The sequence below is a fragment of the Vigna unguiculata genome, chromosome 5 (genome assembly GCF_004118075.2).
Source record: "Vigna unguiculata cultivar IT97K-499-35 chromosome 5, ASM411807v1, whole genome shotgun sequence".
NCBI classification, from domain to species: domain Eukaryota; kingdom Viridiplantae; phylum Streptophyta; class Magnoliopsida; order Fabales; family Fabaceae; genus Vigna; species Vigna unguiculata.
The window spans coordinates 4386603-4402041 of NC_040283.1; the positions used below are offsets into that span (position 1 = coordinate 4386603).

General features: G+C 30.9%; 2 protein-coding genes across 3 annotated transcripts; both read left to right on the forward strand.

Annotated features, from left to right (window-relative positions):
• Positions 1–609: 609 nt before the first annotated feature.
• LOC114185495 (V-type proton ATPase subunit B 1) lies at positions 610–6736 on the forward strand. Its single transcript, XM_028073243.1, has 15 exons — positions 610–754; positions 898–963; positions 1161–1216; positions 1336–1434; positions 1746–1805; positions 2500–2611; positions 2690–2898; positions 3676–3807; positions 4306–4443; positions 4688–4838; positions 4930–5012; positions 5735–5782; positions 6009–6062; positions 6144–6227; positions 6332–6736. The coding sequence occupies exons 2-15, from the start codon at positions 906–908 to the stop codon at positions 6515–6517; spliced, it is 1470 nt and encodes a 489-aa protein (XP_027929044.1). The 5' UTR covers positions 610–754; positions 898–905; the 3' UTR covers positions 6518–6736.
• A 6392-nt stretch (positions 6737–13128) lies between these two features.
• On the forward strand, positions 13129–15232 carry LOC114183107 (AT-hook motif nuclear-localized protein 23-like). Of its 2 annotated transcripts, XM_028069979.1 has the most exons (3): positions 13129–13254; positions 13411–14287; positions 15058–15232. In XM_028069979.1, the coding sequence occupies exon 2, from the start codon at positions 13423–13425 to the stop codon at positions 14260–14262; it is 840 nt and encodes a 279-aa protein (XP_027925780.1). In that variant the 5' UTR covers positions 13129–13254; positions 13411–13422; the 3' UTR covers positions 14263–14287; positions 15058–15232. The 2 variants fall into 2 exon arrangements, with proteins under 2 accessions (XP_027925780.1, XP_027925779.1); XM_028069978.1 differs by lacking the exon at positions 15058–15232 and having other exon boundaries at positions 13130–13254; positions 13411–14574.
• The last annotated feature ends 207 nt before the right edge of the window (positions 15233–15439 follow it).

A 15439-nucleotide genomic window follows, 5' to 3' on the forward strand; every position in this document is an offset into this window, starting at 1 on the left:
GAACTTTGTGCATCATGAAAATTAAGTTAAATATTTCAGTTTTATTGTTGAAAATGGAATATAATATAAATACAATATTTTACTACTTCAAAATTTGCGAGATACTTTTTCTCTATTTTCCTTACAAAATGTAGTTTCCTATTATTTTAACAATTAATTTTTAATGCACCCTTTGATTCACCATCTATTTAACAATGTATTTAACAAAATTAGAGTAATGATGTTCTATTACATTGTGGATATTAATATTTATTAATGTTATATGTCAAGTTAGCATATATATACAAAATATATAATTAAATTAAAAGTGTTTCGATTTCAAGTTTATTAATTATTAAAATATAGTAAAAATTAGTCACGATTTATAAGGTATTATTTGTTTTAAAATTTCATCATAACTATTTTTTTTAAATGTTTCACTGAATAAGAAAGAGAGTAAATATAAATTAATTTTATTCTCGAGTTCTTAACACTTTTGTATATACTGTAAAAAGATAAAAATTAAATTAAAGATGAAATTCGGAAATTAACCATAATGAAAAAAAAGAGATAATAGTAAAATTCATATATATTTAAAATTATTATCTGTTTCTGACAATAATTGTTATTTCCAGGATGGTTCCTGAATTTGTTTGGCCCATCAATTAGATCTGTCACATACAACCACATCAACCATCTCTCTGAATCTCTCTCTCTCTCTTCCTCTTCAGATCAAACCATCACAGTTAACCTCTTCAAATCAATCTCTTTTCAGGTTTTTCTTACTCTCTTCATTCCTTCAATTATCGTTTTTCTTTTCACACTCTAATCACTCACAACTTTTCTTCTTAAGCTTTTCCTGTTGCTCTGCTCAATTTCTCACTCGCTGTGTTTTCACCTTTCGACTCTTTCCTCCAGTTCCAGAAATGGGTGTGGCTCAAAACGGTTATGATGCGGAGGAGGGAACCTTGGAGATTGGAATGGGTGGGTGTCGTTTCTGTTTATCTATTTTGCGTTAGTTTTTCTATTATGATGTTTTGGATGTATGCACCAATGGTTGGTAAATCAACGAAGAGCTTTGTTCTTTCATTATGGAAAAAAAATGACATTTTTTGAAGGGGCATTGGATTTGATCAGTTTTTTAAATTGGTAACCTTATGAGTTGTCTCTTTGTGCTGCAGAATACAGAACTGTGTCTGGAGTTGCCGGGCCATTGGTCATTCTTGATAAAGTTAAGGTAATGGCCTCAGTGTAATACTCTATCTGCCATGCCTTTATATTGCTTATTTTATAATTTTGGACTTTTTTTTTTTTTTTTACATGGTGACTGAATTTTGTACTGATCAACTGCATCAGGGACCCAAATTTCAAGAGATTGTTAATATTCGCTTAGGGGATGGAACTACTAGGCGTGGACAAGTGCTTGAAGTTGATGGTGAAAAAGCTGTTGTTCAGGTGAGTGCCCACTACTGCCCTATTGTAGCGTGTCTCTAACAATCTGTTCTCCTTTTGAGACTGGTGATGATAATTGCCAAGTTGGTTGTCATGAGGAGATACTTCACCTTATCTTTGATATGATGATTTCTTTATAATTTTAATCATTACCAAATGTTCTTATTAGTTAGAAACCCTTCATTGTTGTGTACTTTGTTCATATATCTGTACTGACTTCAATGTCTAATGTTTTCTCTGTCAATTTCTTATTCTTAACTGATGCTATCACAAACAGCAGGCTTGCTTAGTTACCATTTTGTACCATTTAACAGGTCTTTGAGGGTACATCTGGGATTGACAATAAATTTACAACTGTGCAATTTACTGGAGAGGTATACTTGTTTTTAATTATTTACTTAAATTAAACGTAAATTTATGTAAGTGAAATTTGTTTGGAATTTTTTTGTCAATATACCTGTTGATTGGTACTTGGTTTAGCAGCATTGTAATTCTGATGGTGTTGCACCTAGATAACATGTCAACTGTTAGTTTGAGAGTTTTATTTTGTTTTTTGTTAATGTAGAATTGGGTCAATCAGTGGCTAGTCTTTCAATTCGCTCTGTGCTAAATTACAGTAGTAAATAAATTATATTGATTAGTTCAGAAAGCATGTCCAAACTTTAGTTCAGAAAACATTGAAGGGTGGTTTCCTTGGTATCCATATTGATTAAATCATTTTTTTTTTGTATTATGAGTTTGTTTCTAAAAGGGTATCTTGATATATTTACTGGTCAGCCTTATAATAAGCTTCCAAAAAGAAAGTTTAGGAAGAATTATGATTTGCCAAATTTGTTGCATTTTAAAGTTCAGCTTCTTTGTACTGTTTACATATTAAATTTGTTCCAGAAGGATACTTTCCAAGTCTTATCCTTTCCAATCTGATTACCTTATGATTACTTTATCCCCTTCTACCACTCTATTGACGTTATTGATTATTGAATACTTTTTCATTTTGAGTCTTTGGTTTTCTTTGAACCAGTTTAAATGTTGACTCCCATTTTTCTCTATTATTGGTGTTGTTCACAGGTGTTAAAAACTCCAGTGTCACTGGATATGCTTGGTCGCATCTTTAATGGTTCTGGAAAACCAATTGATAATGGTCCACCCATATTGCCCGAGGCTTACTTGGACATATCAGGTATACTATTTCTTCTGAGGAGGTCTGAATATGCATGTTTACCTTTTCCTTTTTTAATATTTTTTTTTTGTAATTCAGGAAGTTCTATCAACCCCAGTGAACGAACCTATCCAGAGGAAATGATACAGACAGGAATATCTACCATTGATGTCATGAATTCTATTGCTAGAGGTCAAAAGATCCCTCTATTCTCAGCTGCTGGTCTCCCCCATAATGAAATTGCTGCACAGATATGCCGTCAGGCTGGCTTAGTTAAGAGACTAGAAAAGACTGATAATCTTCTCGAGGTATATCCAATGTATTAAAGTGAATTTACTATGTTCAGTGCTCCTGAATTATAAGTTTAGGACTTCACATTTTGTATTATTACTTTCTTAGCATCGGGAATTTTAATGTACGCATCATTCAGCTGCACATTTAAGGACTTGAAAAGAAAATGGACTTATTTGGCTGACATCTTGTCCTTGGCCATAATTTCTTACCTCGCACCACCTGTTAGTGCTCATTGTGCGTGCATAACTTTAGTCGCCGATTTTCATGCAGTGGAACAGTTGTGCCCTTTTTTAAAGAATTAATTTCTACAATAAAAGTTGAGTTCATTCCTTGTACCTATATTTACGAATAGTTTTGTTGCTTTAAGGTTTTTATATGATGTATAGTAACAGGTGTATTGTAAGATGTGGTTACTTCATCAATAAATGTGGATTTTAAAACGTTTGCTATGTTTGAATATTTCTATCAAAAAATTAAACCTGTATTGCTTGTTACACATGTATTAAGCACACGGCTTTTAATAAGCTTATTTCTGGTTGTTTCCTTGGGACTTTAAAACCAATCAAAATTATATTATTACCTTTACCTTCATGTACTTAAAAGTTGAAGTTTAAACATAAACGATCTTGCTTCTTTGTTTTATATCCCTTACACATTGTGTAGTTATCTAGCTTTCTTCTTATGGCCTTCAAATTAGTAAGGCTATTTCCTGCTTATTCATTTATTTGAACATATTATTTTGCAATAACATGAAGATAGTAAATTTTCCATGAAACCTTGTCTGAATACAGGGCGGAGGAGAAGAGGACAATTTTGCCATTGTGTTTGCAGCCATGGGAGTTAACATGGAGACTGCACAGTTTTTCAAACGTGACTTTGAGGAGAATGGCTCGATGGAGAGAGTGACCCTTTTCCTTAATCTGGTATTCTTTAAAGCCAGTATGCAATTGTTCTTTTGTTCATATTTATTTGTTTTCTTGGCTTCTCAATTTCTTTTTCTGTAATTTTGTCTATGTGGTCTGGGCAATTAAAAAATTTTCCTTGTAGCAGTAATGTCTTGTAATTGGAAGTTACATTTTGTTGATTTTTCTGTGGTATGTTGAACTTTTTCTCGGTCTGGAGAGTGTGAAAAGATTATTGTAATCCGTAATTGTTTGTGTTCAATGAAGACAAATTGATACATTAGTGATAATGTGTATGATTAGTACAACAAATCTTTTTTGTTTTGTTAAGCTGAATTACTTGTAAAACTTTGAAATAGAAAAAATAAGGAAGTACCATTTGGTGGATTTGTGACTCTACAAATGTTTATTTATTTTCCTTTTATGGATGATCGAAGTGCTATTTTCAAATTTGATTTCATGACCTGTATGCAGCAGCTGATCATTAAAAATATCTCTCTTGCTTGTGATTTATTACAGGCAAATGATCCAACAATTGAGCGTATCATCACTCCTCGTATTGCTCTTACAACTGCCGAATATTTGGCATATGAATGTGGCAAGCATGTTCTTGTGATACTTACTGATATGAGTTCTTATGCTGATGCTCTTCGTGAGGTACTGTATCTAAAACTGTAGCTTCTTCAATGATGTGGCAACAGAAAAGCAAAGAGATTTGGAATCTTTTGTAGCCTATTTCATTCCCTTGGCATTATAGTTTCCCTGTTTGCCTACGAATAGTATTTTAGGCTTGCATAATCATTACTAATGGACTTTTATTTCTGAGTATAATAAGTAACTAGTTTTTTTGCAAACAGTTAGAATTGACCCTGGAACTATTGATCCCTTCTGGATCCTGTAGGTGTCTGCTGCTCGAGAAGAAGTACCTGGTAGACGTGGGTATCCCGGTTACATGTATACAGATCTTGCAACAATATACGAACGTGCTGGAAGAATTGAGGGGCGGACAGGCTCTATTACACAAATTCCTATTCTAACCATGCCTAATGATGGTAATGAAATATTATTGAATCTCTTCGGCTGTATTGCATTATGCACTCTAAATTCTGTCTGATTATCTTCCTTCAACTTTTTTCTGTACAGATATTACGCATCCAACTCCTGATCTTACTGGATACATCACTGAGGGGCAGATATATATTGACAGGCAGTTGTATAACAGGCAGGTGGGTTCTATTTAAGGATTTGGTTGTTATTATATTGTATAAAAGGCTGGGTTAGTAGTAAACTGAATTATGTACAAGAGAATTCGATGCAGAATGAATCCTAGCATTTACACATGATATTACTTGAAGAACGGTACTTTTTTCCTAACATGTAGATTTTCTTTTTAACTTTACATTGCCTGAACAAATATTTTGAAATGGTTTAACTTCATTAATGGTCCTTTTGATTGAGAGGAGACGAATAGAGGAGATGGAAATAATAAGGATGAATGAAAATAGATGAGAAATAAAGTGAAAATTAAAGGTGTTTGGTTGAAGAGAAATAAAGAAGATATGAGGAGACAGATAAATAAGTAGAAATAAAGGAAAATAGTTTAGTTGGAATCATAAATTAAACTTGTTTCTGTTCTAATATTTTTGGTTCCCCTTGGTAGAACGAAAATGTAGCCTATTTTTGCCTCGTGTTCTATCCCATGCTATTTTTAAAATGCAGCAAAAATAAATTAGACATCTCATTTTAACACGTTTACCAAACACTACTGAAATTTAAGATGGAAATGCTATGACCAAATAGGGCTCACCTGTAAAGATCAATATCGAATTATTACGGTCATTCTCCATTATTGATTTATTTAGGTATCAAATAAGTGTAAATGCACTCTGCAAATTGTTTGTGAAATATTAGCTTGAAACTGAACATTCAATTCCTTTTGTATTGGCAGATATATCCACCAATCAATGTCCTTCCATCATTGTCTCGTTTGATGAAGGTGAGGTTAACTCTTGTTTCCTGATATCAACATTCCATCAACTGATACATTTTTACTCTGTTTACTCATCAATGGGTGAGTGACCAAACACTAACAATACCCATGTTAGTTCAATCAACACCCTTGTTCCTTCCAACAATCACTATCAAAATTCTGTTTGCTTTTTTTTTTCCCTGGCTAAAGCATCAACACCCTTGTTCTTAAAGTTATAAGGTTTCCTCTGCAGAGTGCCATTGGTGAGGGCATGACGCGAAGGGATCATGCTGATGTCTCCAACCAGGTCTGCTGTTTCTTTGTTTTCACATTGCTACTTTTCACTTTTTACAAACCGTCTAACCGGTGTGCTTTTGTTTCCTGAAAGCTCTATGCAAATTATGCCATTGGAAAGGATGTCCAGGCAATGAAAGCTGTGGTTGGAGAAGAAGCACTTTCATCTGAGGATCTGGTCTCTTACTAATCTTCTCTTGGCTATTATTCTCTTTTGAGTATAGTGATATGATATTGTTCTTGAAGTGGGTACTAACTATGATTATTCCCTTTGATCGACAGCTATATCTGGAATTTTTGGAAAAGTTTGAGAGGAAGTTTGTTGCCCAAGGAGCTTATGACACACGCAACATCTTCCAGTCACTAGATCTTGCATGGACTTTGCTGCGGATTTTCCCTCGTGAACTTCTTCATCGTATCCCTGCAAAGACTCTTGATCAGTACTACAACCGAGATGCCGGTAACTGATGACATGTATGTAGCAAGGTGGCATATCTTAGTCACGTATTCAATCATCTTGTAATGATCATGGCAATTGTTTTATTTCTTAGCTTTCTCATCCAACAATATTTGTTTCTTCTATCCAGCATATTCATTATATATAATAAAAGGTTTGAGTCTGTTTGAGTGCCTCATATTTTGACAGAATAATCACTTAGTTGGAATGAAGACCCCATTGATAGTTTATCTCCTTTGCCATTTTGTTCTGTGGTTGGAAAATTAGTTGTTCGCAGTTTGGGATGTTCATTCACTGGTACGAGGAATTTTCATCTCCCTTCTATGTTGCTTGTTTCTTTAGTGTCTGATACATTTTTGTTACTTCATTCTTCAGATTGTTTATAATCAGGAAGAAGCTTTGAATTTATACATATCAATCTAACAATTTCTATAAACCTCAATTTATACATCTCCATAATTACTATATAAACATAAAAACAAATAAATATCCATCATCAATTTGTTTTAGAAGCAAAAAACCTATATATTAGAAAGAAACTAATGTCAAACACAAATAGCACTCAGTTTTAGTTAACCAAGTGTATATAATAAGGCGAGTTTTGAAAGTTAAATTTTTAAGATTTAAGTTTAATTCATTTAAATAATCATTTAGGCCATAGTGATGATGTAATAGAGATATTAAAAAAATAATTTTCTTTTGTTTAATTGTCCTTCGTTTGAATTTGATGTGAAATGATATAATTGAATAAAAGATAAAAATAATTAATATTGTTCCCAATGTGATTGTGAAATGAAAGTGTCTCTTTTGAGGAACATATTTAAAACGAGGCTTTTTCTCTTACCAACTACTTGCCCCACCATTGCAACCCCACGCCAACACACCCAACTCTTCATGTCTCAGCTACCTCCTTTGCCAAACTCTATATATCATAATTTATATTTGTTTTATCTTAAACTATTCCAAATATGTAATTTTATTTTATCCCTCTTAATCTTTTAAAAGTTATTTTATCATCTAAGAACTATAAAAAGGTAAAGATATTTTGCAGCCAACTTATTAAAACCCACAAACTATTGTTTTAATAAATTTTGCACACAAATTAGTGTTTCATATTTATTTTAATTTATTTCACCTAAATCCGTTACTGAGGAATGATTAGGTTATACAATACATATAATTAATATTCACAGGAGAATAAAAAAATTGGTTATAGAATGATGTTATTAGTATTTGACATTTAAAAAAATATAAAATAGGTTTAATTTTGAAATTCATATAGAAAAATTGACGAAATTGAATACTCAGAAGGAAAATTCAAAAAGTTAAAAATTCAACAATAAAATTCTTAAAATTGAAAGTTTAATAGTAGAAGTTGTAAAATTGTAAAAGCAAAAAAAAAAAATTAATAGTTACCAAACGTGCAATGCATTGGTATAGTTACGATTAATTTTTAGTGGTGAAAGGGTGTAAAAGATTAAGCATCCCTTGTCTGAGATTATCAAGAAAATAATAAAATGGTTGTTAATGTTAGACTTAGAGCTGACATAACATTATATAATTTTATATATGGTCAAAATAAAATAGTAAAAGCATGTATACATAATGATAATATATTTTAAATTTGGATATTCATGGTATTGGTTTGCGATGGTGACTCTAATTATTATTAGTGGGATTGGAATCCTATACTATATAATTAATATACTATAACCTTTCTGAGTTTGTGCTTTCATACGTTGTCTCTACCAGTAATGTCAACTTTACAATTTGTATAATTAAATTTCATTAACACGACACAGTAACAGTGGTAAGATTTACAGGAGATGAAATCCTGGAACTAATTTTTCTAGCATCTTATGTTTAACACTTTGATATATTTTTAAATTTGTTTATTATTGATTGGGTTTGTTGTTTTTCGTAGAATTTCTAATATAATTTCATTTTTAACTCGTTAAACATAATATAATCTCATTGTTGTTGAAAGTCAATTATGACGGCGTTAAAGTTAAAGAAAAATATTTAAAAACTTAGTACGTTATAGAACAACATCCTGTAAAAGAGCAAATACAAAAATTTTATTTTTATGTATAACTAGTAAGTACCCTATGCAATAGCATCTAGTTGCGTCGATCAAGCAATTGATACTTTATTTTTGTTATGTTAACTAGTATATATGATTTTAATTTAAATTTATACAATAAAAATTATATTTTTTATTATATTTTTAAAAATTATTATATATTTTTCAATATATATATATATAATACGTATGATATTTTATTATCTTCAAAATAAATATATTGACATATTACATATGTATCGTATCTGATAAACATATCATATCCGTGTATCATAAGATGAAATAAATAGTTTAAAAAAATATATACAATTTATAAAGATTTAAATATAAATATCATTATAATTTTTTATTATTTATTGTGATTTTTTTTAACATTAGATTTTATAGATATTGTGTTAATAATCTAATAATTTAATATCTTAAAAAATTAAATTGAGTCATGTTCCGACTCAAAATCAGTTGAGATAACATCTTTAGGATTAATTATCACGTCTGAGGTATTATCACTTTTAAAGCTCGAATATCGTCACTTGTTCTATCCTTAAATTAAGGATAAAGGAATGTCTATTTAAATTATTTTTTATTTCGACTTCTAAACGATATTAAACTAATAAATGTACCGAAACAAATCTTTTAATCGAGGTATAAAGAAAATGAGGGTTCACTTACAATAATATAAAGGTTAAGGAAAGAAGATGTTTGAATCCTTGATTTTATCCTACAATGTAAATATCTCGAATCCAAATCTATTAAGATAACGTATTTACGATAAATGATTGATGAACATTTCTCTCTCTAAATATAACTTACATTAGAAGTTGTGGCTTTGTATTGCAAAAAGAAATTTGAATACTAAAATATTTACTCAACAGTTGTGAGAGGGAGTTGTTTTGCTTGATAACCTAAAATGCAAGAGCAGGATGCAAATTTATTCATCTATTCATCTAATAAGGTTTTTCTTAGATGGAACATAAGATATATAGTATCGAGCAATACATTGAGTTTGTTAATGAAAATTGCGCTTTAGTATCTATTCAAAAAATTTGATATAAAAACTCTTCACTTCTTATACTTTGACTTATTTTTCCAATCTATTTATAGTTTTTTTTTAATATTATTGATTTCATAAAATATGTGCATTAAGAAATTTCAAAACAAATTATATAATGAAGTGAAAATGAATATGTTGAAAAACATATTTAATTAATTTAGTTTAAAATTAATTCTAAGAAACCCGATGAAAACTTTTAAAATAAATATACTAAAATTTAAAAATATATTAAAAAGTTATTCTTAATTCTTATAATTTCGATAGTCATATTTGATAACATAATAATTCAATTTTACATATTTTTTCCAATGATGAATTATAAGGAGTCTCGTCAGATGCAGTTGAATGGTTTGATAGTCAGATGCAAAAACAACATTTATATATAGATTTGCATAAGGTAATGTTTAAAAAAGAATAACAAAGTTAGAGCAAATAAAAAAAAATCCAATTTCTATATAAAATAATAATGATAATAATAATTCTATAACTGATTGTGAAATCCAATAACTCAAATAGCATATAAATATTGCTTAAATTAAAAAAAAAATGTCTTAAATTGAAAAAAGAAGAACTTTGTTGTTGCCACGGTTGGCATTGAGAAAATCCTACATGACAGTAAAAAAATATAAATGAAATGGAAAAGTTATAGATGCATTTTGATGAGATTGTTTTATGAGAATAACATTTATATATACAAATAAAAAAATCACACCAAATTCATTAAAATCTTATTAATAAAATAATCCATTACAACTTTATATAACTTTGAATACCAATATTCTTGTATAATATTAAACAATATCGCTCGAATTTATTGCCCTCTAAAAAAAAGTCCTGATATTATTTGTTGGATATTATAATATATTTTTTAAATATTTTTAAATATTTATTAAATAATGATATTTCCCATAAAAACATATTTTGAAATTCTAATCGTATATACCCTTAAGTCACCCAGAGGACATATACAATACAACCAATTTCACAATATTAATAAAATAAATTAAAAGAGTTAAAAATATGAAGAGTAGGGATTTCCCCAAACACAAGGGCTAGAGTTTTCCCTGCTTTTTCTAAATTGAAAAAACTTGAAGTTTGAAAAAATATCAAATCTTTACTCTTTTGTTCAAGCTTGTATATCAAATTTGAAACCAGAATAATCATGGCTTGAAATATGTTTTATCAATATAACAATAAAAAGTATGTACTTCTACTTTTGATGAAAACCTAATTATTTAAAAGGTATGTCATTATTATTGAGTAGTTTAAGAAGTCAATGTGAGAAAATAATATTATTCAAATTAATTAATCTCAATAATTCAAAATGATCTTCAACTTCTCTAATCATATATATATATATATATAATTTGGAGTCTAGATTCTCATTTCCTAACCCTAATATTACAAAAATAAAACTATTTCTACATAACAAATCCTGTATTGTAATATAATAACTTATATCTCTTCAACCCTAAAACAATACAAAATATAGTCTAAAGTCTATATAAACAAGAATAAAATAATTCGACAATTTAAAGAATTTAGACAAAACCATAAAAACTTGAACATTTTATGGATAATATGCTGCAGTAGATTTGCCCCCACAGAAATCACATGCAAAAGCCTATCTTCTAATATCTTATTTATATGACATGCAAAATTAATCTAAGATTATTGAGAAATAAAATCTAATTACAAAGATTTAATTTGCTCTTATATATCTCTTCATTGATTATGAAAAGATTGGCCAAAAACAATTTCTTTTTTACGAAAAAGAAACACAAAAATAGAAAAGTGATTTTAGTCACTTGCTCAATACTCTTGATGCTCAATATATTATAAACCCTAAAGTATGTTGAAATCTAATTATTCCTTCTTCTCACCTATAAACATGCGTAGGTATCTAGTATTGGCATATCTTCTTTAATTCATTTTGCTCCTAATTTTTTATGCAAACGATTCTCTTCTTCTGTTTTGAATTTTGTCATAGCAACCAATGAATATTTTCTCTTCTTTTTTTATCTCATTTTTGTAATATTTTTACTTTACTCTAAATTCTAAACCCTAAATCTTAAATCTTCACATATCTAAATGAGTCCTAAAATTTTCATTTTATCTTATAATGGCTAAAAGTCGATAAAGATTTAAAATTAATTGTTGACAATGCCAAGAAAATAACTGGAAAAAGAGAAAATAAATAAATAAAAAGGTTTTATTAGTAAAGATAGATTAAAGCATACTACATATTAAATATTTGAAAGAAAATATATAATATAACATGTCAAATCCAATGAGAAAACAATGCATATAAAGTGAGCATCTTTTATACCAGAGAAAAGTGTGATTTATACACTTTATTTATTAAACTTGTGACATATATATATATAAATTGATAGTCATAAATAATGCTTCCAATAGTTATAATAATTATACTACTAACAAACTTTCTAATTGTTTTCGACCTTTGTTGTGAAATAACAATAAACTAATATCCGTAAATTAACAAAACATAAATCCTCGTCGGGCTTGATGTCTTTAAAAATCAGTCAAGATTGTTTTCTATGAAACACAATATCCAAACATATATATACACACAAAATCTAAGCTATTACAAGTAAAGGGTTTTGACTTCTCTCACGGATAAAAAGAAACATGTAATACTAAGAAGGTAAAAAAGTGATTAAATTTTATTTCGGGAAAGTGACAATATATTAATATAGTTCACTCCATAAACAAAAATACACTTTACGAATAATTTTTTTCTTCTTTCCTTCTTATCAATCACCCCTCTCTTTTATATATATATTTTCTTTTTAGCAGTGTGTAGGGCAGAGTCTATGAATACATTGATAGATCATGTCTTGTTCTTATTTTACAAACAGTAAAAACTTTTTAAAATTTCAAATTGATGTAAAATAAATTAGTCTTAATTTCACAAGTTGTATATTAATTTAGTTTTGCCAGCTGGTATGTGAAAGCAAGCAAATGACAAGGTTTCAAATGGGAATAATTCAACCCTAATTAACAAGATATACACGTGGAGTCAAAAGCTCTTGAAATAAGTCAAAAAACTGTTATAAACCGATGAAGAACTATTTGTAACCCTTGGGTCAACAACCCTGTGTGTGTATGTTCATTGATGACCTAGAGAAAACACAGACACACATAAACACTATATTATTACTTTTAGTAAAGTAATTGTTCAACATGTGCAAGAATTACTTATTAGCTAAGGGTTCAAATATTTTAGGTTTTCTCTTTGTCGAAAGGTAACCTAGGTTTCCTAAATAATCATCCAACCTCTCTCTCTTCTCTCTCTTCTCTCTCTCACCCACTCCCCACATCCTCCAAAGATATAGACACAACATTTTAACTTCACCCCATGATTTAAAAAGTTTATATAAATGTGGTTTTCAAAGAAATGAATAAAATAAGTACATAGTTTAATCCCATGATGAATATTTTATTGTTCCGTATACTTTTCTGGTTGTGAGAATGGCTGCATGTTGCCCACTTTATTTGTCTCTCTCTTTCCCTTCCAACCTCATCCCATTAATCCATTTTCTGTGCAGTACTACTGAATTGATCCCTTTGTTTTTCTATTCGTTTTTGAGGTTTGAATCATTGGCCACTCCTAAAACTTCTTTTAAAATTCCCTCTACATAATTTTATTCTTCATGTTACTATTCTCATCATTAAATTAAATTTCTGTTATTTTAATTGCTCCAATTTTTTTATTTCCTTTTGTTTTTCTGTTTACACTTCTTTAGAGCTTTGTGTGTATGGCCGGCATAGACTTGGGTTCAGCATCGCATTTTGTTCATCATCGCCTTCAACGCCCGGACCTTGAAGACGATGACAACCAACACGACCAAGACGACACCAACAACAACGTTAACGATCACGAAGGGCTTGACCTAGTTGCCACAAATCAAGGTCATCCCGGTGATATTGTCGCTCGCAGGCCAAGAGGAAGACCTCCCGGTTCAAAGAACAAGCCCAAGCCACCTGTTATCATCACCAGAGAGAGTGCAAACACGCTTAGGGCTCACATCCTTGAAGTCACCACTGGCTGTGATGTCTTTGACTCCGTCGCTACCTACGCAAGGAAGCGCCAAAGAGGGATCTGTGTCCTCAGTGGGAGTGGCACCGTCACCAATGTCACGCTCCGCCAGCCCGCCGCAGCCGGCGCCGTTGTCACGCTTCACGGAAGGTTCGAGATCCTCTCTTTGTCGGGATCATTCCTCCCACCTCCTGCTCCGCCGGGTGCCACCAGTTTGACCGTCTTTCTCGGCGGAGGACAGGGCCAGGTTGTGGGTGGAAACGTTGTTGGCCCCTTGGTGGCTTCTGGGCCTGTTATTGTCATTGCTTCATCTTTTACTAATGTAGCATACGAGAGGTTGCCTTTGGATGAAGAAGAATCTATGCAGATGCAACAGGGACAGTCATCCGGCGGTGGTGGTGGCGGTGGCGGTGGTAGCGGTGGTGGTGGTGGTGGAGTGAGTAATAACTCTTTTCCTGACCCTTCTTCAGGGCTTCCATTCTTCAATTTGCCCTTAAACATGCCTCAGTTACCTGTTGATGGTTGGGCTGGGAACTCCGGTGGAAGACAATCTTACTGATCCACCTTCTCTGGGGGCCACAAAGGTGAGAAGTTGAATTCATATCATATCATACATATATTTTGCATCCCTCTCTAAATTTCCTTCGAATTGTTTGTGAGGAAACTACTGATATATTTATCTGTTCAAGACTCTTTTGTTAATTTGGCTAGGTATGTTGTAAGAACTCAGTTTCTAGGAACAACTGTAAAACGTGTTTATCTTGGTTGTTGGAGTTGCTAGATTAGTGTCTGTTGTGCATTAACCTTGTTGAGATCAATAAATCATAGGCTCAAATCAATAACACAAATATATATATGTTTTGGATTACGATGTTCGGTTTTTGTTTTTTCATCAAACATGTTATATATGTAGTTCCTTGTTTCCATGATTTAGCATATCTCGGGAGGAACATGGTTTTGGGTAGTTTAACCCTAACATGTGAAAACATTATAACAAAAACTTGAAGCTGCATATACATAACCTTCTGGCTCATCAAATAATCAAGACAAATGGATCACTTATCTTGTTTTGTTGGTATTCTAGCTAGACAATAATTAATTAAGGGAATCCTAACATTATTGCTTTTGACCGAGTGAAGTTCAACATCTCTCTCTTATAATTAAGTATTTCCACCACAAACAAGTGGGGAAAAACTAATTATATATATGTTTTTCTTTGTTTCTGTTTCCATTATTTCATTCATTAGGCCGGTTGTTATAGAAGTCGTGTACGTGGAATAACCTTAATTAATGTCTTTCCAACATATGAAATCTAAAGCTTCTAACATTGATCCTTCTAAACTATCCATTTTAGGTTCGAATCAAGTTGGGAAAAAGAAAAGCAGATTAAAGAAAAAAACATCGAAGAGTGGGAGGAAAGGAAAGTGTGTGTGTGTGTGTGATAGATCTCTAAGTGTGTTATAAAATATTTTAGGAGTTACAAAAGTGTTTGGTTTGACATTATTATATATATAAAATTTTAAAACAAACCTTGTTAGAAGCTAAATAGATTCGTCTGCATTATATTTACCATTATCCAATGGTTCAAAGCGACAAAACCTGTGCAAGCAAATACTTTACGAAACTAAGAATATTTTCCAGGTTTTCCCGCAGTGGATGAACTACCTTTGATTGCTAGATTGAGCGTCTAACTCAATTCTTTCGTTTTATACGTGAAATTCCTGAAGATAGGATTT